The sequence below is a fragment of the Cariama cristata genome, unplaced genomic scaffold (assembly GCF_000690535.1).
Source record: "Cariama cristata isolate BGI_N322 unplaced genomic scaffold, ASM69053v1 scaffold45710, whole genome shotgun sequence".
Classification (NCBI taxonomy): domain Eukaryota; kingdom Metazoa; phylum Chordata; class Aves; order Cariamiformes; family Cariamidae; genus Cariama; species Cariama cristata.
Window position 1 is genome coordinate 1 of NW_009595019.1, and position 25312 is coordinate 25312.

Here is a 25312-nt window from a genome sequence, read left to right on the forward strand (position 1 = left end):
CCCAGCAATGTGCACTCACGGCCCAGAAAACCAACCGTGTCCTGGGTTGCATCCAAACTAGCGTGACCAGCAGGTTGAGGGAGGAGATTCTGCCCCTCTTCTCCGCTCTGGTGAGACCCCCCTGCAGTACTGCCTTCTGCTCTGGGGTCCTCAGCACAAGAAGGACATGGACCTCGTGAGCGTAAAGCAAGATGATCAGAGAACTGGAGCACCTCTCCTATGAGGACAGGCTGAGGGAGTTGGGGTTGTTCAGCCTGGAGAAGAGAAGGCTCCAGGGAGACCTTAGAGCCGCCTTCCAGTACCTAAAGGGGCCTCCAAGAAAGCTGGGGAGGGACTTTTTACAAGGGCCTGTACTGATAGGAGAAGGGGCAATGGCTTTAAACTGAAGAGGGAAGATTTAGATTAGATACAAGAAAGAAATTCTTCACTGTGAGGGTGGTGAGGCACTGGAACCAGTTGCCTGGAGAAGCTGTGGATGCCCCCTCCCTGGAAGTGTTCAAGGCCAGGTTGGATGGGGCTTTGAGCAACCTGGTCTGGTGGAAAGTGTCCCAGCCTATGGCAGGGGCATTGGAATTAGATGGTCTTTAAGGTCCCTTCCAACCAAACCATTCTTCAATTCTAATGTGTGGAGCTCTTCTGTTTGTAAAACACTTTCTATGACTAATTTTACTCTGTTTCAATGCAATTTATGAGGCATAAGATTTTAATAGCTCGCTAATCTTCATAATTTAGGTATTGGTTTTTTTAGTTTTTGCATGTAAATTCTGAAATACCAAAATCCTCTTGCATGTTGATTAGCACCTTGCTAATAATAGTGACCTTTCAGGTGGTATCTCAGCCACAGGTGACTGTAAGCTATTTGCAGACAATGAAAGATGGTCTCAAGAATTTACAGTTTAATTTTACAGTTTAAATAGGAAAACTGTAAGTTTCTGTCATGAGGAAAGTATTTACTGTGGGTAAAATGGAGATGCCTAAAGAACTTGATGCTTTGAAAGGGTATTGGATGTGTGCAAAACTTTTGGTATTTTTTCACTATATGTAAGAATTTCAGGCATCTTGCCATTACTGTATCTCAGTAGATTTCTACAGCAATATCACTTGAATTATTCATGTGCTGAGTTGCTGGTGCCACTGACTTTTAGGAACACTTCTTTGGATAAATGTGTCTGTTTTGCTGAGGATTAAAGAATGTCCCTGGAAGGTATCTTGATAGGCAGACTATATGCTGCTGTAAGTCTGTATCTTTTTAACAAAAAGTTGTGTTTCAGTTGTGGGATTCTAGTAGAGAAGATATAAATGAACACATCTGGAAGTGAGTAGGCTGTATAAAGCATGTTTATCTTGTTACTGAAAGATGGACTGACTGTGTGTGACCTCTTTTCAGATGTTAAAACACTAGTGGAAAGATGTCCTTTTCTCACCCATTTAGATCTAAGGTAAGAAGAGCTATGCAGCTAGTCCTTAAATCCTTACAGTTCAGGGGATTGCCAATTCTATTGCATTGCAGTAATTATATAGCAGTAATGCATAATTGTGTAGGATTGCACAACAAGAAAATACTTTCCATGCTAAACCTACAAAAGATTTGCTATCTGGCATGACCTAATTTGGAGCAGGTAACTAACTTGAAGACTTCTTGGTTACCTCATCATAAATGTTACATACACACAAGATTTGATAACTAACAAGTGATCGTAGTTGATAGGTAGAGTGGAAGGAAGCATTTAGATGCATACAGTTTATAAGTGTTGCATCTTAGAGAAGGTTTAGTTCAGCTCCGATATAAACTTGTTACTTGGCCAAAGAACTGTTAAAAAAAAAAGTGTATTTTGGTTTTGACATAGTCAGATAAAATATCTTGAAATCTCAATGTGTAAAGTAATTGTCTTTTCATGGCATGAGTTCTGCTGCAGAATGTCTGCCTGCAGAGGAGCTTCTGCTTCGCTTGCCCTTCAATGAAAATCAACATCCCTCCCTTGCAACACGTACACACTAGAAATGGGTTATTTCCTCATTGAGCAAAAAAATATTTCAATGGTAGAAAAAGAAATTGATATTCATGAAATTTCTCAGCCTGGATTTTGGAAATACTGAATTTACTGCTGCTTTATACTTAAACCTCTATTTCATGTGCTTTCATGTACAGTGACAGTGTGATGTTAAAACCTGAGTGCTTCCAGTATTTTCATCAACTCATCTTCCTACAACATTTGTGTCTTAGCCGATGTTATCAGATATCACTTGCTGCCTTAGTGTAAGTAATCTCTAAATGGCTTTGGTTTGCTATTCATACAGAGGACAATTTAATTTAAACTTGCTTTATTTTAGGTTTAGAATTGCAAGTACTGTTTTGAAAAACTTACTGGTATGAGGAATTAGGAATAAGGAACTGAGATAAAATAACCTGATTGCTAGAGCATATACCTTTCAGAATCCAGACTGGAACCAAAGGTATTTTGAGATAATCTTTCCATGATGTCAGTCTGTACTCATGGAACTTGCTGCTCACTGCATGCATCGTGTCTTCCCTTAATGGCATGATACTACTCTCATTACTGTGAGATATGGCTGGAGGTTCCAGTCCTGCCAATGACCAGTATCTGTGTCAACTATTAGGCTTTCAGTTACGCAGCAAGGAAGGTATAGTCCTTTGGAAAAGCTAACAGTTGACAACACTTGCTGACTAGCTAACCTGTTTATATTCCTTTGCTTTTGTGTGCACCTGTATCAGTTATTGGTTGCCACTGAAACACAGCTTAGGGTTACTTGCTTGTGGGCTTTCTCTGCCTTTTATTAGTACAGCATCTACCCATGTAAATCCTTTCAGGAAGGATGTCAATCCTAAGGTAATCATCAACAACAAGAAAAAAGTTGTGAGAGGAAAAGCACTATCAAAAGGGGAATCTGAAGAACCTTTTCTATAGGACTGTGCGCTGTCATGATGATAGCTTGTGTGTCTGTGCCTTTCGATTTTTGTCCAGTACTTGCTTATAGATACAGATTTCACATGATAACTGGGCAAACATGAAGAAATCAGGAAGCCAGGGCTGGCTACTCACTAAAACATCATAACAAATTGGAAACTGATAGTACCTAGGGGCTTGTGTCCTCTGAGCCACATCCTGAAACTTCATCTGGGGCAATTCCTTCCACTTGCTCTAAGTATTTAAGTCCAGGGAAATGGAAGGGGAGGAATCAGTTCGTTTTCACTCTGTGAGAGAGAGAATAGCAAGAAGCAATTTACTCAGCTGGTTTCCTGAATTATCAGTACAGAGAACTAGTTTCAATTAAATACGTGCTTTTAAAAAGTAGGAAGGGGAATTTAGCTTTAGTAGTTACTTTACTTCTAAAAAATTAGTAGAAATGCAGCTATCTAGTTTGGGTACAGACTGTGAAAGAAAAAAATGTTTCCAGGTTCATGATTAATTTCGTATTTTTCTCTTTCTAGAGAACTTGGTGAAATTCCAACGTTAAAGACTCTTCAGGTATTTGGAATAGTGACAGATAGCTCCCTACGGTTCCTCAGGGAATCGCTTCCTAACATGAAGATCAATTGTTCACACTTCACAAGTATCGCAAGGCCAACTGTTGGCAATAAAAAGAATCGTGAGATTTGGGGCATCAAATGCAGACTGACACTGTGAAATCCTACTGGCTTATGATCATGTACAATGGACTGGATGCGATGGACATAGTGTGAGTAGTGAAGCTCCATCAGAAGCAGTGCTGGACCATCTTTAATCATAGTATTGTTACTGTAAAAAGCATTCTAACTGGGTCTTAGTCCTTAATGTAGTTTTATAAATATTTTTACAGTATTTACTTTAGAAATATGATGATCTGTGAGCAATTGGAGAATTTTCTTTCTTTTTCACAGGGGAGCTTTTTTTAACACACACTGTTAAACAATCATTGTTAATTAAACAATGTCTGCCTCTAGCAACTGTTGCAGGTTCTGATGCAGCTTTTGCTCTAAGGTGTGCTAAAGGTGCTTTTGGTTAACTCTTTGAGTTCTACAACTCCTGAAACAGCTTGTAGAGGTGCTCGGTATCTTAATAAGGCTTAAGGAATTGTCTTCATCTGAGTTTGCAGAACTGAAAATGAGTAATCATAGAATCAAATAATTGTTTAGATTGGAAAGGACCTTTAAGATCATTGAGTCCAACCATAAAACTAAAATGGCCAAGACCACTAAGCCATGTCCCTAAGAACGTCTACATGCCTTTTAATGGTACTAAACCTACTCAAGTACTTAATTGAACAAGATGTACAGTGATATGAGAAGCTACCCACTGTGAGAGGGACAGAAGACTGAGTCTTGAATTCACCAAACCTGTAAAACAGTAAATAGGGAAGGGATGTCTACACAAAAGCAGCTAAGAGACCGCTTAATACTGTACAAGTTAAGAAGCAGTATAAAGGCACTGCAGTGAAGTTTTTCTTCAGCAGGCCACAAAGGTAACATCTGTCTTTTAGTATTCTTCCTTGTTAGCAAAATATAGTCTGAAAAGCCCAGCAGAATAAGCATCTGTGAAAGCAGATGCGGGTTATCAATTGTTTCATCTTGTGGTGCTAGGTTTTCTGATTAAATATTACAGAACTGTAATGTAGTTTCTGTGAGCTTGACTTCAGATAAAACTTCCTAAAAGCATTACTTCCTTTAAAGAATAAGATCTTTCAATGGCAACTGATAATTTGGCAAAACGTTGCAGGAGGACTCAAATGGTTCTAGATCTCAGATCGAAAACAAAACTTGGGACTGCAGCATAAGAGTGCTGAAAGGAAGAGACGCTTTTGCTACTAAGACATCAATTTCTCCTTTATAGTAGCTTATGTTTGTAGTATCATTTCACTTCTTGTGTCTGTCACACTAACCACAACTGACTGATGTTGGTTTTTAAGTTGTATGAAAAGCAGAGTAACTGAAGAAAAGAGTTCAGCAATAAATACATGGTAGTACAGAACAATTACTGTGGAAAGATTGTGCAAGTACTAAACTTGATATTTAACTTGACTTTCTGTATTATAGCAAATGCAGCATTATCTTGTTAATCTGTTCTAAGTTGTTTTGGTTCTTATTAAATTTAGCAGAGTGTAAGTAATACTTGACTCAGTAATGGGCTTGTGCCCCTTACAAAGGAGTTAACGGGGAACATACCTTGTGAAAGCTGGAGTGGAGAAGTGGTGGGAGGTTGGAGGATGCTAGATATTCTACTGCTTCACAGTGTGCAGCCTTAGGTTTATGCCTTAAGTTACTTCAACAAAAAAAGATCTTTGCAGCACAGCACTATTGTAAATTCTTCTTCTCCCTATGCACAATGTAACCCCACACAACTTCTCTTGCATTTAATAAAGATCTAAGGAATTGCTGTATTGTACAAAATGACTAATGGATGGGAGAACACTATCCCTGACTTGCCACCAACTTTGTGTCATGGGTTAAAAAAACCCAGAAATTTGTCCAAGCAGTGTCTAAACAATGGTGGTTTAGAGGACAGGGTGTTATCACCAACACATTTAGCATTTAATAGACTTTGCTTTAAAACCCTGTACAGAATTGGGATAGTAGTATGGCTTTAGCTAGAAGGAATAGTCCTGAACTTTGTTTTTTAAGTACCAGGTTCAGTGTTGGAAAAGGACAAACATTTCTATTGCAGATCTATTGGTTATGTGGCAGCTGTAGCAGACACATAAAGTCCGTCCTCTGGGTAAGGTGCACCACTGACCTTTTCCTAACTGAAAAAAGTTACTTGGTAGCTCCAAGCAGTCCATACCAAGAACTGCTACATATGTAAGTCTCTCTATTTTATCTAAAGCATGGAGGCTTAGAAACCATTATTTAAAACAAACTGCACAGTGAGCAGAAGCTGAGCAGATGAACATTTTTGAAAGCTGAAATAAGACACAGGACTGCTTCATCTATCTATTAAGTTTTTAATTTTTATTACATAATGTATAAACACTTTTTTAAAAAAGCAAAGAATGACAGGTCTAGTTTAGCAGAACACAGTGTGGACTGGCATTAAATGAAAAGACCATGGATTTGATTCAGCAGGGAGAAGAGGTGCAGAGTTCGTGGCCAGTCCAGGCAGATTAATTCAGTGTTAAACCAAATACTCAGTCCTGTCACAGAATACCATCTACCAGGTAAGTTGTCTGTACTGCAATCCTTTGTAACAAAGGATCTTTAAAAAGTATTCTACACTTTAACAAAATAAGGTATCTGCTTACCTGTTTATCTATTATAGATCTCTGAATCATCCTAGTTACTTAAATCAAGCACTCACCAGTAAATGCTTCAACAGAAGTGCAATTAAATAAAGACAAAACTGGTAGAGGCCACTCCTGAGTAGGTCAGGTTTCCGTTTTCCTAAGAAAGTTAGGAATTTGACTGTGAAATCTCTTACTAAGCTCTAAATGAGATCACACTTTGGGTCTGTAGAGCCTGGAAACATTGCTTTTTAGTCACAATTTGTAATAAGGAATGACAGGCATCTTTAAGAGTTATGCACCCTGATCAGACTAATCAGTCTCCATTAAAACATTACGGCACACAAATGTCTCTAAATAGGGGACAGAGTTTCTGCCATAAATTTGCCTATGTGGGTATTCAAGGACAGTTTCAATGCCTCAACCTCTCATCTAACACAGTGGTAAAGTCCTAGGGAGTCATAATTGAGTGTTAATGGCATTGATGGTGGGGTGGGTTTGTTTTTTTTTAAACTTGACAGCATATTGACTAGGGTACTAGACAGAGGCACATAAATCATCTGTAATTGGTTACAGATGGATTAGGAATAACTAAAACACTCTAGTCTCTGTGCAACAAACTTTCTTTAGAAAGATTGGTCTTTTGCACCTTTACCTTTAGACCAGTTTTGCAGGTTACTTTAGACATTAAGAGCTTTATTCTGATAGTTCCTGAACTTACCAAGTTCTGAAAAAGTACTTGGCTACTCTGATTTCTGGTGCCCCCACCCCACTTCTGGTCTGCAATCATGGTAGCTCAAGCAGGTAAGTGTAAATAACTCAATCTGCAGCACATTTAAAAGGTGAAATGTACACAAACAATGACAGCTTATTTTAAAAGTTCCATCAGTATCACATTTTTGTAGAATTGAATGGCCTGGTCAAATCGCTTTCCTCTAAATTCTGGTTTAGAGTGAATCCAAACACTTAAGTAGTAGAAGGAAAAAATCCTTTATCCACATCCTCTGCATATAAAGATCAGTTTACATTTTGCGATTGGCAATAAATACACTGATTGGCCACACTGGAGAACATTTCCATTAGACCTGAGAACATCTGTTACAGAAGTCTCTTCATTCAAAAGTAGTTTGAAGAAAACTCACTTTTGGAAATAGATCTGTAGTAGATAGGACAAAACACAATTATTTTTTTTTCAAGTCATGTAGCAGAAGAGTTCCTGCTGCGGGAATCTTCATCTTGTCAAATTCTGCCCCCTCTATGCAATTATTAGTACAGACTTTCAAAGGCAGAACTGTAGTTCACAGTTTCTCTAAAACATTATCTAAAAAGTCACTTCCTCTTCTATATCGGAGCTTTTTTTGCTATTATCAACTTGCTTACCTAACACATGATCAGAGGCATGTAAAATTAAAATTAATTTATTGTCAATTAAATATCAGTAGAATTCAGCATAGGACTGGGAATTTCAACTCTGTGGAAGTTAAAAACACATACTTGGAAAACTGGGATACATACAGGTATTAAAACTTGTGCTCCAACTCCTAGTACCCAGCCCATCTCATTCTTCTTTAATTTATAAAGAAACTCAGAACCTAAAATTCCAAACCATTCAACTTAATAAGGCCAAATATCTTTCTTAATGATAACCACCTACATACACTACTGTGACAGAAGACCTAGTAGCCAGCGCATCCATTCAGTGAAGGAGTATATCTTTCTTCATTCAACATGTCTCCTATAGTTTGTATATTCCTATTAAAGGGCTCAACAAAACCCTTCTGTTTCAAGTCCTTCTTTAGCCAAAGAGAAAAGGTAAGAGCTACCTCACTCAAGATGTGATTAAACCAGATTTTTGATGTAAATCTACAAAGTAGAAAAAATACTGAAAGAGGAAAAAAACATTGTCACAAGTTGTATGAAACTACAAAGTTGTAAAATTTTTGAAAAGCATACAAAAGTTTTGTATTTCCATTTCTGTTATGTCAACATCAGGATTTACCAAAATCTATATATCCTTGCATCAAATTGCTAGATTGACAGTCAACTTTTCTACAAAAGTGTATGTATGAAGGTGTTTAGTTTCATCAGTCCCAGACTGTTACTAAAAAACTGTACATCTGACTATTTAATGCTACTGACTTAATACTTGAACCCATCTATCTGTGTTTAAAAAGATGTTCTTTCATGTTTGCCTTACAGGTTAAAATGTCAATTTTCACTGAAGTTAGAGGTAAGACTTCAGATATATCTCTTTTACCTCTTTTATCTCTTTTTTTCTATGCAAAAAGAGCTTAAATATCAAGCTAAGGTTTCCCCAACCTAAAGGAAGCTTCCTCCAAATGCTCTTGCATCCAAAAAGGCCAACTTCCAACATAATGCAGCATTGTGACGTGCTGTCTATTTCCAGGAGTTCCCTCTCTGGATCCAGAATTGTTTCATCAGAAGACACTAGGGTCCTTCATTCTTCCAGCAGAACAGTGCACAATGCATCCTCTGTATCGATCATTATTGAAGCTATTGCCCCATCATTGAACTCAAAAGATGTTCCTCCATCTACAACCATACAGGCATCCCAACAACGGGAACGGACACAGACTCTGCAAAAACCCAAAAAATAAGTTTTCACAAAATAGCTTAAAAAAATTAAGTATTTCACACAACCGCTTATCTGAACAATAAGACTGGTTCTTGGACATTGCTTTGCACGGGTCAGTAAATGCTTAATCACATGGGAGCATACTTAGAAAAGAATTTAGCATAGTGCTAAGCACTAGAATCCCCCAACATATTCAGTACTTTGTATAGACTTAGCAGAGAGTCTGGAGAGGACTGAAGGACTTGTTCAAATGGAGACTATTGCTGCAAGAATCTGAAAACAACCTGTAATATAAGACTTGATAGCAAAAGCTGCAGTTTAGGTGTTTCTTTTTTTAAAGAAAGCTACTGATGATCTCATTTAATAGTGATTTACTTAATCATTCACAGAAAAGTTTTCAATTAATTTGTGGTTCTAATGTATGGTCTTCATGTTAAGTGGAACATGCAGTTTCAACTACCAATGCTTGAGATTCAAATAATCTGGATATTGATATAGTCTATTTTGTTACATGAATCATTCACAGAGAGAAGGGAAAGTAATTTCAAACACAGAGTTGAAAGTCAAAATGCTTGCCAGGCAACATTATAAATAGGTATTGCAGCATATTACTGTCAATATTAGAGTCTGACTACTTTAAGCTAATAAATTTACATTTAAGCTTATAAAATTTAAGGCAGGTCTTTTAGAGCTAGAGAAGACAGAATAAAGTAACTAACCATCTTCCTTTTATTTACCTTTAAAAGGAAAATTAGCTCAACCATTGGAATTTATCCTTGCCCATATGTAGAAAGCAAAAACACTATTAAGTAAAGAGTTCTCCAAACCTTTTTTTGTATTGCTAGATGGGAACCAATAGTTATGCCAGAGCAGCTGCAAGACTGCAGTCTCACATGGATGTGACTGTTTCTGACTTAGGCCTCAGTCTAGACAATGTTCTGATCTCCAAAATTTAATCAACAGTTATCCAGTGACTTAAACTTTCAGGAAGACACATCTTTCACAAGTATGAAAAGTTTGGAAGCACAGCCACAGTGTCAAAGCTCAATTGGCCTGTGCATCACTAAAACACAGCCAAGTCTGGACAGTGCAGAAGAATATGGAGGCATGTTCCACTCTTCCATTTCTCTGGGCAGCTACTATGTCAAAAAAAAAAGATAAAGACCAGCAATGGGGAGATGTCTAGTACCAAGAGCTAAAAAGGCAGCAAATTTTATTTGAAAAGGAAAAATGGGCAGATATTCCTCACAGGTATGCAGACATTTGTAGCTCCAGTATAGTTTTTATAGTACATCCCATGCTGAGGACTCTAAATAAGACAAGACTTAATCCTGTAGAGCTCATGGATGAAAATGCAGTTATTTGCTCCTATTTTAACCTCTTGTCTTACCATCTCTTAAGACTTACTCACCCTTGAGAACTCGCAGATCAAAATGAGTAAGAAGCAGTAAACATTTGAAGACATGACACATATACAGTGGGCTTCTAATATCCTAATATTTAGTCCCAGTAGCCAGAGATGTCCTTTATTACTAGGTCATAAAATGTTGTAACGCTGATGTGGCTCAAAAAGAGAAGAATTTGGGACTCCTTCAAGTCAAAGCTCCTTTAGACATGTTTTGATATAAAAGGTTGAATTCACATTTAATTAATACTGAGATTGTATTGTTCTCAACATAGCTATTATGAACATATAACTAAACGTTGCACATGTTTATATTTAATTGTGGGAAGCTCCAGAAAAATCATAGAATCATTTACGTTGGAAAAGACCTTTAAGATCATTGAGTCCAACGTTAACCTAGCACTGCCAAGTCCACCACTAAACCATGTCCTGAAGCACCACATCTACACACCTTTTAAATACCTCCACGGATGGTGACTCCACCACTTCCCTGGGCAACCTGTTCCAGTGCCTGACAACCCTTTCAGTGAAGAAAATATTTCCTAGTATCTAAACCTCCCCTGGCGCAAGTGCCCTAAGTTAAAATTATTGAATTACCAAGTAATTTAGTTTGGAAGGGCATCTAGTCCAACCTTCCACTCAAAGCAGGCCTTACTTCAAAGACAAATTAAGTTGCTTAGGGCCTTGCCCAGTCAAATTTTGAGTATCTCCATGGACAGTGACGGCACAATCTCTGGGCAACCTGTTCTACTGTCTGACCATTCTCACTGTGAAAAAGTTTTCCTTTCTTCATCAGAATCTTACATCCTATAAAATCATGACTATTGCCTCATATTCTGCTCCGAAAACAGTTTAAGTCAGTCTCCTCTATAACCATCCACCAGTAGCTGAAGACAGCAACTGGATCCACCCTGCTTAGTCTTGTCTCGTCCAGGCTAAACAAAAACACCGTTTCAGTCTCTCCTTTATACACCAGGTGTTTTGGCCCCCTAATCAGCTCAGTGTCCCTTTCCTCAATTCATTCCTGTTTGTCAATGCCTGTGTCTCACACTGAGGGAAATGGCACACCCAAAACCAGGCATAGTGAGATTCTTTCATTCTGTAAGATTGCGCACAGATCGAACATTAAAAAGGGGTAACACAACTGGGAAACATTTTCTTCCTGTTTTTGTGAGAACAATACTCAAGCCCCTCAAACTGGATGTTGAAATACTTCAAGGAAAACTCCTGGATTACTCATACTTTGACATATACACAGAATGGAATAACTCTTCAGTGACTGCTACAGCCAACACTTACTTTGAAGAGAAGCCACGCTGCCGGCTACTTGAGAAAACTCTGTTTACAATAGGTTCTCGAATACTGAAAAACATCTTTGGTTCTTCTGGACTGTAGAGCAGGGACTCATTGTAATCATTTGTTACTGTAAATAGAGAAGTCAACCATTAGTTTTTCCAGAGAAAATTAGTTATTCTCAGAAACAGACATTCCTCCAGGAAAGAGCAGCTTCCCTACCAAGAGGGAATATTGAGACTTACCAGATGCTTAATAGCCTTCACCTGCCAAAAAACACTAATTTTACAGAAGATTCCTTTCAGTTCTATTACATGATGAAGACTCAACAGCTCTCTTCAGGTGATTAAATATTAAGTGTCTCAAATCTTAGAACTGAAATTCTCCTGAAGATCTATACATAAGAAAGTCTAAGTAAGAGGTTTCATATCAAGTCATTTTTCACCAAATGTGCCTACATGTTTATAAGAAAGACTAATATAGCAAGAGCTCTAAAATACTGAAAACAGTGCTGAGTATTAAGAGTACAAACAAAATGAACTGATCAAAGTTAAGATACCTTAAAAGAAATCTTGCCTTTTTCACTAACCTTTTTGTACTAGTTCTGTGTTCAATGGTGTATTCCAACTTCCATGCTTTTTAGCTGTTGAGCCAAGAGAAAGAGCCCCAATTAGACAGGTGTATCTTTATAGAAACTTGGCCAGTAATGCCACACTGTTCACTCACCGATCTTAAGGATCTCTTCAACAGCTTGATGTGCTACCTTGTTAATATTATAGGACCTAGACAGAGAAGTAGAAATCTTGTTTGCTAAGCAATATAACTTGTGAGAAAAACAAACCAAAAACAAAACAAAAAATCCTGCATACAGATGAAGAACTATGTTCAACGTCAGGAAGAAAAAAAGATACAGAATGTGTTTGTGAGCTGACATCAGTTTCTTAAAAAAATGCCTTAAATTAACTCTTGGTTTGACATCTACCTATGGCTTTGTAAACCTTAATAATCCATTAAGTGAGGTCTTCAAGAAAGAAGAGCATGATACACAGGATGTAGTCTCCGTATCGATAATCCTCCTGCCTTAAAACCCCAATAACTGTTGACTTGAGTCTGCATTAAAAAAACTGAAGCATGCCAGTTCAAGACTGTGTGTGTTCTTATTCCTTCTATCCACCTCTTGCGAATTTTTTCCTTCTGTTAGTTCTCATTTATGAGATCTAACACTTCTTTACAAGTATCATGCCTCTGTCTGTACCCAAGGTGTCAGCCTGAATCTCACTAAAATCAGTGCATATAGAAAAGGAACAGTCAGATCAGACACTTTTGCATTTGCCACATTTGAATGCACAACAAGTCAGCATAAAGCCTCAGTGTGAACCAAGTGTAAACTCCAGTAAGGCTCCTTCCTGTGCCCAAGCTCAAAAGGGATTAGGTACTAATCAGAGCCTCCATGCAGCAGTACTGCGAACATCTCAGTTGTCCAGGTCTCAATATAGCTTAAATCCTCAGTCCAGCATTTCTGTCATGGCAATAAAACACCTCAGACTGCAACAGACATCCACTATACATCTAACTGACCACAGAGCTGCTGAGGGTGGTTGTCCAAGGCTCTTTCTCTTACACTACTGCCCACCTGCAAGCTTGAGCAGATGCTAGCAAGAAACAGATGCACATTTTGAAACTGTTCTCTCTCTCAACTAGATATCCTTTTATGCAAGTTTTGGCAGCTGAAGGAAGCACTGAGACATTTAAATGCCTCTCAGTCCGAGGAGATCTGAAACCCCAGGAGAGCCCCTAAACCACGGGCTAAAGAAGATCACTCCACTGAGGCTTGGCCTCAGTTTAGAGAAGTCCAGCAGTACACACTAATTACAGCAATGAAGATGGGCAGTCCTGGTGTCTGGTCCTTGGTTCTGGAATTGCTCAGTACAGCATGTATAAGCAAATGAAATGCATAAGAACAGCTTCGAACCAACACTCTGCATTTCCAAGGTACTGAACACTAGGAAAGTTCCCCTAGCAGTCTGCCAATTTCATCCTTGGCAGCCTCCAGAACTAAGTTACGCTGACTGAATACAAAATTCTGAATTACAATGAAGAGTAAAACCCAGTAACCATGGTTACAGCATGAATATTCAATTTTGAATTTCATTAACAGCTTCAGTTTTAGTTCTTCTTAGCCCACCACATAAATCCAGGGCCTGTTGTACAGCTTTAAACTATAAGCACAGCCAGATTTCCAAACGAAAGAGGCTCTCACTGTACAGATCACTCACATCTCAAGACTAAATTGATTAGACTTATATATAGTACTGCAGCTTGTTTAAACTGAAATTAAGATAATTTACCCCTTTGATTAAGCTAGTACAGCTCTGCTTAGATATGCCCGTCTTTGTTTAAGGGGAATATTTTGGCAAAGAGACTGCGCACTTTCAATTAAGTTTGAAAGAGGCAGGAGGCTTGGAAGGAGAATGGACCATAGATGTGCCAGAGAATACTTAACATTGTTTCCAAGCACATGTTTTCCCTTTCTCCTTAGAGCTTAGATTTTTATAAGTTTTCTGAGCTACTTCATCTAAGCATTTTATTTTTAGCGAACAAGAGTGGTTCACAGATCCCCCCAATACGCTCTGCAAGTCAGAGCAGAATCTCACTGCAACCATTCATCTCCACGTGCAGCATGCAATCGCTTTCACCAAAATTACACGTAAGGTAAACTTCTGTCTCAATGCCTCAGCACCTCACCCTTTCAAGTCTTCTCTCCATACCAACATGAGTGGGATGCTCTGCTCTTCTCATACACCTGAGACAGCTTTGAATCATACTGACAGTCAGAGTATTTGCACGTAACTAACATGTACTGACTTACCCATAGCCCAAGAGAGTCTCAGTATAGACAAAATGCTTAAGCAAAATAGGTCCATCTAGCTTATCTGAAGTGATGTATCAAAGCAGCAACATGTACTTACCATGCTTTTGATCCTGTTCCAGTACACACATTAAGCCCTGAACTCTTCTGTTTTTCCCAAGGACCATCATCAACTGATATCTCATAATAGGAGGCCCTATGAAGCGAGAATTTAAAACTGGGTTTGCAGGACTTAAAGTTCTCCCTGAATAAGACAGAACACATAGCCTTATCAGGCACATAAAAATTTACAGGGGCTAGTTTCAAATCTGGATGACAATTTCACAGGCTTTCCAAAGAATTTCCAATTTGGCAGCCACTTTTGATTCACTGTTTTACAGCACTTTTTATAATGGACAAGAGTAATGTGCAGCATGAACTTTTAGGCAGTTTTTCTGCAGCCACTTTTCGTATTAAATTATGTATAAAGAACTCTGTGGTTCATCTGAGAATAGCTTCCTATACAAGCAGGGTTTGCTGGACTTACAAATGAAACTACAAATACATTACCTTACTTGAATAATTGCTGAGCTACTGAGAAACTATGTTTATGCTGTGACTGGGTCTGACAAAATTATGTCAGGGAACGCTAAGATGTAAGGCACTCCAACATCAGTAAGTAATAGTGTGATTTCAAGATGAATTCTTGATCACTTCACCAATTAAAAATCCACTGTGATTCTTCACGAACAGTTTTAGTTTTACAACAGTCAGCAGGCTTATGTTTCTCTCCGGGGCAAATTCTTCCTAAAACTCAAATGTAGTAAGTCTTGGGGCCCAATCATTATTCTGCATGGTATTATTCATGTATCAGGGAATTCCTAATGTTAGGCCTAGAGAGATCAGACAGTCTCTCTCTGCAAGCTTCAGAACATCCAGGGGTATATCTATGAACTCAAGCTCTGAGCTGGGGAGGGACTTTTTACAAGGGCATGTACTGATAGGACAAGGGGCAATGGCTTTAAACTGGAAGAGGGAAGATTTAGATTAGCTATTACGAAGAAATTCTTCACCGTGAGGGTGGTGAGGCACTGGAAGAGGTTGCCCAGAGAAGCTGTGGATGCCCCATCCCTGGAAGTGTTCAAGGCCAGGCTGGATGGGGCTTTGAGCAACCTGCTCCGGTGCAAGCTGTCCCTGCCCATGGCAGGGGCGTTGGAACTGGATGGTCTTTAAGGTGTCTTCAAACCAAACCATTCTCTGATTCTATGTTCATAGTGCCTAATTCAAACAGTATGACATAGTCTTCAGATTAATAGATACCCTCTTAGAAAAACACCACATTCACTGTGTTCAGCATGACTGACTTTCACTTTTCCCAGTGAAATGAGCTTACTGAGTTGTCTTATGTGATAAATGGTTCAGTCTGGATCAACTAGGAATACGCCTCTTGAATATCTGGTGTCAAACAGTTTAGACTCTTAGTAACTAAAGGCATTTTGTGTACTCACTCTTGAGAAGATGGGAAGATGAAAGAACTGGAAGCAAATTAAGAACACAGGTGCACAGCTTGATTCAGTTTAAGATAATTTTTGCAAGCTGGGTATGAAAGGGTTTTTTTTTTTCCTTCAATTTCCTTGCTTTCTTAACTGACATGCAGAATAAGACACTGGAAGAAGCACCTAGAGTCATTTTTGTCTTAATATACAGCAGACTCCTGTATTTGAACCTTACAGAAGATTCATCAGTGTGACATTATTTAAGTCTGCAAGTGTAAGGTCCTATTAACACAACATTTATTACTAGAGATTTGTTCCTACAGGCATTGTGTTCCTCAGTGCTTCTCAAATATATTGGAACCAAAGGGCACAATGTTATTTGTGACGGTCAGAAGTAGAGGGCTGTTACAAAGTGTTGGAAAGCAGCTTTGTGTTCCTCTATCATTTTATGTTAAAGAAACTTTAGAATCTTGATAAAATTAGGTTTGATTTAACAGAGAGCAAAATTTGTATCTCTTTGAGACTAATTCCTTCTGCCAGTCTGAGGCTGCAGTCCAGATGGAACACAAAGCACTCATGGAACATTTATACTGTTTCCAGCAGCAATCACAGTGTCCCAGGCACTGTACAAACACAAGAAGATGTTACACTCTAAAGTTAAAAAAAAAAATAAATATACAGACTAAAGGGAAAAGGGATATAAAATACAAGCAAAAGTCTGACAAAATCCTGATCAAGGGTGATGTTTTAACTCCTTTCCCGCAGCCCCAATCACATTCCCCACATCCTTCTTGTTATTTGGCTGGCAGAAATACATTGATCTTCAGGACAGAAGGGACAGTCAAAAGTATCCTGGATAATACTGTATCAAGATTTGATACAAACTCATTTCTTAAAACAAGGAAGTAAGTGTTTTCCCACAATAACAAAGTTTCTGCCAAAGGCAGGCTGATACCTTTCCCTCTAATGACAGAGAGGCAGGGAAAGGAGTACTTGGTCACACTAAAAGTTACTTCTGCTTGGTCATGCTAAAAGCTTATGAAAAGATACTTAAAAGAGATGCAGGAGAAGAGCCAGTTTAAGGACAGATATTTAAATCTTCAATCCACTGTTAAGATAGTAACTGAAGGCATTTGGTTACATAAGAACTAACCAGGAAAGGAGTAAAACAATGAAGAGGAAAGAAAACAGCCAGGAATAATGAAAGATGAAAGAATGGCCAGACAGGATGGTGGAAAACAAGAAATAAACATCACTGCACTTACATCTCTGAAAATACACTTTGTAATCAGCAACAATACAATCAGTGTTACATATTCATGGACTAGAACTGAAATTTGACAGCAAAGACATCCCATCACTGATTGTCCATTGCAATGTCATAAAAAGAAAATAAGTCAATTGTGCCTTGCTGCAACAACAAACAATTAAACATACCTGGATGAAAGAGATTCCCCAATGAAGACTTCATTGAGTGCTCTCACTGGTAAAAGATGCGGACCAGAAATGTCAGATCCTGCAGAAATTGAATGTAACAGTTTTGAATCATGGCTCTAAAGCCCAAATTTTCAAAACCAATTTACAACTCAGTGGAGGACACACTCTGCTGCCTGGGTTTGTTCTCTACACCCAGTGCTCCATTTTCTTCAAGGACTTAATTTTTCACTGATTTAGTCTGTAGCCCATCACTGTCCTTCAGTGGAGACTACAAATATTTGAACCAAGGTCAATAAGGCAATGACACATGTTCAGACATTGCTTTCCCTGAAAACTCATGGACAACCACACAGATTGAAGTCTTCCCTTCTGTCAGTCAGTCACTCTTCCAGCCTAGTTAAATTCACTGACAGTGACTTAACAGACATTTCTGATAAAGTTCAAAGAATTAGACTTTATACTACAGGGTAATTAAGGGGAATTAACAAATTGTTCATGTTGACTAAGGACTTCTCAGTGAGGAAATGCAGTGCTAGACACAGGTTAAGGACAGAACCATGCATCTTCAATCCATCAAAAAGAAAACAGTTGATGGTGTCTGATGACCCAGGGAGAGATTCTCACTTCTAATTTCTCACTTGCTTGCTGGCAGTCTGTGACCAGCTCCTTCAATTCTGAAGTAACCTACCTCAAATTTAGCACAAGTTAAGAGCACACGTGCGCACTCACACCCACACACTTGTAGTGTGCAGCAGCTAAACGCATGGTAAAATGTTCATGTGGTAACCCCAAGTGTCTATAGCAACCCTAAGAAATGGCATTTTAAAAAAGCTCAGGTATTTTGCCAGCAGATAATACAATTTAAAAATATCTCTAAATTAATTGTTAATACTGAAAACTGCTTCTAAGTGTACAGTCCAGAATAAACATATAGAAACAAAAAACACTCCCTTCTAAAAAACCTTACTCTGGCTCTTCAGCTAATGAGAGCTGTCTCTCCCTGCCTCCCAAATAAAGCAACCAGACTTCAAATACTTCAACTCTTACAAATCTTCGTCTCCTATTCCAAGTTATCATAGCAAAGCCATTATATTCTTGTTAGATTTTAACCTACTTTGATCCTGGAATCTTTCATTTATGTGAGCCCTGCTGTGTTGCTCTTGGCTTAGCTGCTGTTCATGTAAATCTACAGGGGTTGGGTTAATGCCAGTTCCTTCAAGATACAGTCGGATTCTTTGCCGCCACTGCCACCTTAGAAAGGAGAAAGAAGTTTGTATCATTAGCTGAAATATTCATTACAGAATTAGACAAGATCAGAGTCTTCACTCTCAAAGCAGAGCATCTTAAGATTGAGAGTTTAAATATATTCAGTCACATTCCAAGTTTTACTGCTTCCACTATAATTTCTAAATTTAGAAAGTTAATCATACTAAAATGTAAATACTTTACACATACTAATTTGTTACCAAATGGTTTTTGTATGTGTAAAATAAGAGGACACTGGCCAAAAGTAGTCTACAAACATTATAGATAACAACTCATCTTTTTAGGCATGTGATCCTAACTCATGAATTCATGACTGATGCAATGATTTTGAGAACAACTACCTCTCTGGTATTTATACAGCAATACATGCTGTATTTTTACCATCTTTTGTTTGTATTTGTAGATGTCCAGAAAAGCAGCTCTATCCACCCCTTTGTACCTACAGGCCACAAGTATGCTCCCGTTTTAAGAACCTCTCCTAGCCTAGGAACTTTAGGATGCTTAAGAGGAATTCAAATGACGAAAGAGACAGATATAGAAGGCATTCTTCCTTAAGCTGTTACAACATTCAGATTTTTAATTTTTTCCTAGAGGAGGTATCAATTCCTTTTTCCTCTTACAATTTAGAGATTATAGACAACAAAATAGTAATAGTAGTTTTGATTAAGAAAGCAAATCACAAGGGAGTGTTACGAGCACATCTTTTCTCAGTTCATACTGTTCATATCCAGATGAAAGTAACCAGCTTACATGTTTCCTGAAATTACAGCAAGGAAGACTTACACTTTATATGACTACATTACTAGTTTTTCCTCATTGTCATCCTTGCAGAGACACATTCAACACATCTTTAGTATAACTACCTACCTGTCCTTAAATTCCAAGTGTGGTTTTAGATAGTCAGGCAAACAGCATGCAGTGAATATCATTATGCTAGCCTCCTTACAATACTCATGCTAGAACATGTCAAAACTCCTACTGAATTACAAAATGGGACTGTACCCCTATTATACCCCTATTCTAAAATCCTGTTGCACCACTGACCATCAAAAAGAGAAACATGGGTAGTCTGATACAGTTTGTCGTTTGTAAACGAATAATTTTGGTTGTTCCATGGGACTACATGGTAAGTGCTTACACAGATTGTTGCACTGACTGACACCTCAAGGGTAAGGAGAGAAGACAATCCCCCTTTTCCAGTCCCTGGCGTGCCGCCGTCTTTATGCAACTCTGAGCCATCAGAAGCTCTTCCAGACAGGCTGATCCAGTTACCACCTATTTTAAAGTTACCTTAGGGCCAAATAAATCTGAGAACTGCCAACTGAAACACCCGCTCACGTCCTTGCTTAGCAGTATCAGTTCCTATTATTCTGGAAAAAAAACCAGGGAGATCCTTTCTGTTTCACCCTGGTGAGGTTTCAGCTCCACCATAAGCAACGACAGGAATATCAGCAACAAAAATACTACATGGCATCGAACAAAACATTAGAAGTGCCTAGATTATCAAGGGAGGTTAACCTGCATTAGCACTACCAGCTTTACCTAAGCAACTTAGCATGATGGAGAATTAAAAGCTTCTGTTTCTAAGTCTCAGAATATGTGAGTTGAAAGTACCTTTTCGTTTAGCAACAATACCTATTGAAACCCCTTCAGTTATTTATAATCAATTGTGATGACTTTATTCACCATTCACCTCATTTCAGAACTTTTCTACCGCACAAATACAGTTACACTTCAAGCTACAAACTAAATATGCTAGAAGTATAAACAAAACTCAAATTGGAATAGATACATTTTCACATGAATGACTTATGTCTATTCTGGAATGTTAACACACCACAGAACAATGTCTTTTTTTAAATAGTTATTTAAAAAATCCTCCCTAGTCTGTAATTTAAAGTTCAGCTTGCTTCCTTCTTAATTCAAGTGAGAGTCTTCTATTTTAAGAATATGTAGTATTGAAAATATCAAGCTATTTTAGCATAAAGAAAAGCTTTGCCTCAGACTAATTTGTTAATAAAATTTAAGCCAGTCTACCTTAATCACCAAAACTCCAGATGCAACACAATGACCACTTCCTAACTGTATAGGCTTCATTAGCTTCTATTAGTATGGCCCATCACTGTTACTACATACGGTTTTGAGTTTTAAAATAGGTAAACCAATACACCTTTTACAAGAATGCAGTTCCTCATTTATGAATTTGCTAAGTCAGAAAAGAAAAGTAATTACTGAAGGTCATAACAAAAGTCTTTTTGATGGAATTGGCAGTTAATTTTATCCTTTGTATTCCAATCTCACTCTTGACCACAAACGCATTTTTCAACATGGTAAATATCTACACAGAATTCACAATTTGAGGCATTATGAATTTACTAAGCATCGTCTGCTCCTTAGGGATTGCACATCATTAAGTATTTTCCAATCATAATATGTTTTGGAAAACCAGAGATCAGTGAATCCTACCTGAACTCACCACGATAAAGCTTCTGTAGTGCTTCAGGAAACGAGTGCGTATATCTCACAGGCAAGCATAAGTGACCCTCTGATCTGGTAGCAAAAAAAGGACAATGAAAATGACAGTACAACTATTAAGATTTGGTACCTTTAAAAAACGAAACAAAACAAAACAAGCATGTCTTTCTGTTACATAAAACAAAGCTACACTTGGACCTTTATGAACCTATACTATTCTTACATAATAGCACATCAGCAACAATACAACGCTTTCAGCTCCTGGGGTGTATGTGTGTGAGACGTAGGACGTTTCTCTCACATTTCCCCTAGAAACTGGCTGTCCATCTAGTAATCCTGCAGGAATATGTAGGTACTAATATAGCTCCTGTCACCATAGTTCTAGGCAAGGAATTCAAGCTTAATAAACCTTGCAAGTTAGAAAGAGAATTTCCTCCATTTACACACAAGTTAGTGATAAGAGACAGGTAAGCAACAGGTTTGCCTAAGATCAAAAGAATCTCCTGTCAAAGCCAGAACACTAAACACTGCTCCCCTTTCCTGAGTGATATTTGATAACTTGAAGGCACTTGTTATTTGAACCCTGCTATTCAGGCTTGATACTGTAGAATATCTATTCACAGCATTTGAAAAGTTTTGGAAGAGAAGTAAGGTATGGAAGGAATTAAAACTTTCGGTCACCACTTTCTTAGCTACTAAGACTAAATTAACTGGTAATATTGAAAACAGAAACCTGAATCTGGAAATCTCAGCAGGTAGAGCCTTGGTGAATTCTGAGTTTTACATGCCATCCATTTGAAGGTTATACCAACCAGTCAGTACTAATACACTGCATGCACCTGCCCAAATCAATCTTATGGCTAGGTGGATGCAACTTGCGTGGAGTTTACAACAGGACAACTAAATGCCATTAACTGGATGAAGAGACTGCATTCTCTGAGATATTACATGGTTTACATGAAGAAACCAGAACAAACTTCTTCATCTGAGCCACTATTGGATTTCCAATAGGATTCGTGTTCTTCATAAATAAACAAAGTTTCTGTGTGTTAAGGCACCACACTTAGCTGCTTCTGTTGAGTCCCTTTTCCCTGTCTCTGTTCTATACTGCCATCTCTAGCCTCAAACTTCTGGTTAGTAATACAAGTTAACTAGCTGCCAGTGCTGTTACCACCCGAATGCGAAAACAGCAGTGGTGTTTAACAGAGTCATGCTTATCCAGTACTACTTAATGTCCTCTCAGATGAGACAGGATAACTCATTGTGGAAACTCTTCCAACGAAACAGGTTCAGTTGATACTTACAATCCACTAAAACAGACATTTACACTGCCAAATGCTACAGGAATGCTTCCTGCATCATGAAAACAGATGCATATTGTGCCTGATATTAAATAAAGCATTACTTTCCCAAATGTGTTTTTACCTTTCAGGATCAGTATTTACTCCAATAACTGGTTTAAATTTATCAAAGACCTTACTGGCTGCCAACAACATTGTACCATCACCTACAGAAAAAGCGAAACAAAAGTTAGTTTCACTTCATATTCTAATATCCTGAACAAAATAGTCTCACATGTACTGTGGCATTACCACTATGCGCTTTTGTATCAACAACTGATCAGTTAAGTTGCATAAAAATAAACTGGGACCACAAAACTACTAACACCTTTCAAAGTAGAGTAGTGACAACCGAATTCAAGATGGCAAATGTGACTGGAAAAATTACAGCTTACCTGACAGCTACACATGCCCAGGGAACTGAATTTGGCAGAAGCAAATTTGAAAAGAGATTTATGGAAATTTCTGTATGTTTATCAGCTGGTAAGAGAAATTCTTTAAGAAAATAAATTTAGAAAGTATTGCTAATCAAAGCCACGGGAGACAGGAAACGATGCCAAATTTTACTGTGAATCACATGAAAACAACAACTTTACTTCTATTTCTGTTGCTCTCTTAGAAGGCACAATTTAAATGTCTTATTTGGCCCCAAACAGGCATGCTAGGAAAAGAAATCTTAGATAACACCTTCAAAGTAGAAATCTTTCAGTGTCATTGGTTTCTTCAGATACTGATATTCTTTCCTGTCTGTTAAACAGAAGGACAACTATAGCCTGCATCAGTCTTTGCACCAAGGTATAAGCTCTGAAAACCTCAGATGATGTATCACTTCCCAGCTGCTTGCCTCATAACCATAACAAATGTTGCTACAGCCAAACTGGCACTTTAATCTCCAGCTTAGAGGAGTTCTTTGACATCTACAGGAGTATATTAGGATGTTTCAGGAATGTACACATATCCCTTTCTACCCATTCCGCATCGTAACCAGTAGCAAAGGGCAAAGTGGACCAGTGGGGAGGAGAGAAAGGTAGAGCAGTCGTCAAGTCTAACTGCCACAGATCACCGAATCACAGAATGATCGGGGTTGGAAGGGACCTCTGGAGATCATCTGGTCCAACTCCCCTCCAAAGGAGGTTCACCTACAGCAGGTTGCACACGATCGCATCCAGGTGGGTTTTGAATGTCTCCAGAGAAGCAGACTGCACAGCCTCTCTGGGCAGCCTGTTCCAGTGCTCTGTCACCCTCAAAGTATAGATGTTCTTCCTCATGTTCAGATGGAACTTCCTGAGTTTCAGTTTATGCCCATTGCCCCTTCACCTGTCGCTGGACGGCACTGAAAAGAGTCTAGCCTCATCCTCTTGACACCTGCCCTTAGGGTATTTATAAGCATTGATGAGATCCCCTCTCAGTCTTCTCTTCTCCAGACTGAACAGACCCAGCTCTCTCAGCCTTTCCTCATAAGGGAGATGCTCCAGTCCCCTCATCATCTTCATTGCCCTCCGCTGGACTCTCTCCAGTAGTTCCTTGTCTTTCTTGAACTGGGGAGCCCAGAACTGTACACAGCAAATGACTGAACATTATGTCAAAGTCCAGCAACACACTGCAGTATTTGCAGCAAATCACAAAAATAACACTGATGAATTGCTGCAATCCAATGTTAAAAAGAAAGAATCAGGTTAGTTGCTCTGTTGGTTCATTTAAAAAGCTCTAATCAGTGGCACAGACTGCTCAGAAGTTGCATACTTTTACCTGTACCTTCCAACTAGATACTCCAGTCACTGCAATTGTGAAAGCAAGAAAGCAAGCTTGAGCTAGGGGAGGAAAAGGTAGTATGTTAGTCACCACCTCACATACCAAAAACCAAAGAGTAGGGTTTAGGGCTATGTATAATCATATGACAGCAAGCATTTTATCCTCTTTAGTTGAAAACTACAGTAAATTCCACTGTTTATAGTGTTTTACACAAGACAATTAAACATTTCCAAAGTGGCCACACACTGGGATTCACTTCTTAGTGCTACAATTTTAGATACTAGAGGTAGAGAGGATGGTCACAACCATTGCATTTTGTCATATTTTCTGACAATTAGATAAGCAATGTTTTCGAAACGTGCCTACCTCCAGATGCTTCACACACTGCAATATTCTTTTGAAAAATGTATCTATGAAAACATAGTGAAACAAATATTTCCCTTCCATAAAGTCGTACCTCCTGCTGATATAACAGCATCTGCCCACCGAACTGTCTCTTCATTATATTCTCGACGTTTAACAAGACGAACTTCTATCCTCTCGTTCCTATAAAGTGCAGAAAAAGCCTGAATATGTCCTATATTGTTCCTTGTCACATGTAATTAAGGACTAATTGCAGAGGTATTTGGCATATAAGCATTTGACGATCACACAAATCCTTTACATCTTTTTCGTTTGTTTTCAAGATAATAACGCAGTCTGCTAGTTAACTGAACTAAGCTACTTCACATTAATGTTGTTTAGGAATGACTGTTCATTTGCATCATCCTGTTTTCAGTATTCCTATTTTATTAGAGTTTGTAACACAAAGCTTCCTTTCATTGTTTTAGACAATCCACAGGTATTTGCACTGTCTCTGAAATTCTCGACATCCATACATTCTTACCGTAAACTGTCTACAACATGCTCCACGTTTTTTGTATGAATGCGGTGCCGCTCCAGCAGACCAGCATAGTTAGATCCCTTCAAGGCAAGCTGTAAGACATAAATTGATTTTGTAGAAGTTAATCACTTACAGTAAGTGCTCTTGAGTAATACAAATAGAAGCTATAAAAAAACATGTATTTTTTTCTCAGTAGAGACACGTGCTTTTACAAGCATTCCATTAATTACATCTCTATACACATACCATTCAGCTTACATTCACTAGTTCATTAAATGACTTACATGGCCACAGCAATCAAGAATCAC

General features: G+C 38.4%; 2 protein-coding genes across 3 annotated transcripts; one reads left to right on the forward strand and one right to left on the reverse strand.

The window, feature by feature from the left end:
* The first annotated feature begins 1335 nt into the window (after positions 1-1335).
* On the forward strand, positions 1336-3647 carry LOC104161568 (S-phase kinase-associated protein 2-like). The gene is made up of 3 exons (XM_009700059.1): positions 1336-1439; positions 2150-2257; positions 3452-3647. Exons 1-3 carry the CDS (start codon positions 1336-1338, stop codon positions 3645-3647), a joined length of 408 nt encoding a protein of 135 aa, XP_009698361.1.
* Positions 3648-8549: 4902 nt separating this feature from the next.
* Positions 8550-25090, reverse strand: NADK2 (NAD kinase 2, mitochondrial). Of its 2 annotated transcripts, none has more exons than XM_009700049.1 (11): positions 25008-25090; positions 24579-24667; positions 22455-22536; positions 21021-21104; positions 18403-18539; positions 17289-17367; positions 14477-14572; positions 12234-12289; positions 12097-12150; positions 11514-11637; positions 8550-8810 (listed from the first exon to the last, which is right to left on the reverse strand). In XM_009700049.1, the coding sequence occupies exons 3-11, from the start codon at positions 22523-22525 to the stop codon at positions 8672-8674; spliced, it is 840 nt and encodes a 279-aa protein (XP_009698351.1). In that variant the 5' UTR covers positions 22526-22536; positions 24579-24667; positions 25008-25090; the 3' UTR covers positions 8550-8671. The 2 variants fall into 2 exon arrangements, with proteins under 2 accessions (XP_009698351.1, XP_009698343.1); XM_009700041.1 differs by having other exon boundaries at positions 14477-14643; positions 17285-17367.
* Positions 25091-25312: the final 222 nt, after the last annotated feature.

What these genes read in the sequence shown, in the direction of transcription:
- NADK2 (XM_009700041.1), bottom strand. Translation starts at nt 22,525, where the DNA reads ATGTTGTTGGCAGCCAGTAAGGTCTTTGATAAATTTAAACCAGTTATT. An exon ending in TGAAAGATTCCAGGATCAAA is followed by an intron (nt 17,368 to 18,402) that starts GTAGGTTAAAAT and finishes CAATTTCTGCAG; the next exon opens with GATCTGACATTTCTGGTCCG. An exon ending in CAGCGTGGCTTCTCTTCAAA is followed by an intron (nt 8,811 to 11,513) that starts GTAAGTGTTGGC and finishes GGGTTTTTGCAG; the next exon opens with AGTCTGTGTCCGTTCCCGTT.
- LOC104161568 (XM_009700059.1), top strand. Translation starts at nt 1,336, where the DNA reads ATGTTTATCTTGTTACTGAAAGATGGACTGACTGTGTGTGACCTCTTT. An exon ending in CTCACCCATTTAGATCTAAG is followed by an intron (nt 1,440 to 2,149) that starts GTAAGAAGAGCT and finishes TTTCATGTACAG; the next exon opens with TGACAGTGTGATGTTAAAAC. An exon ending in ATATCACTTGCTGCCTTAGT is followed by an intron (nt 2,258 to 3,451) that starts GTAAGTAATCTC and finishes TTCTCTTTCTAG; the next exon opens with AGAACTTGGTGAAATTCCAA.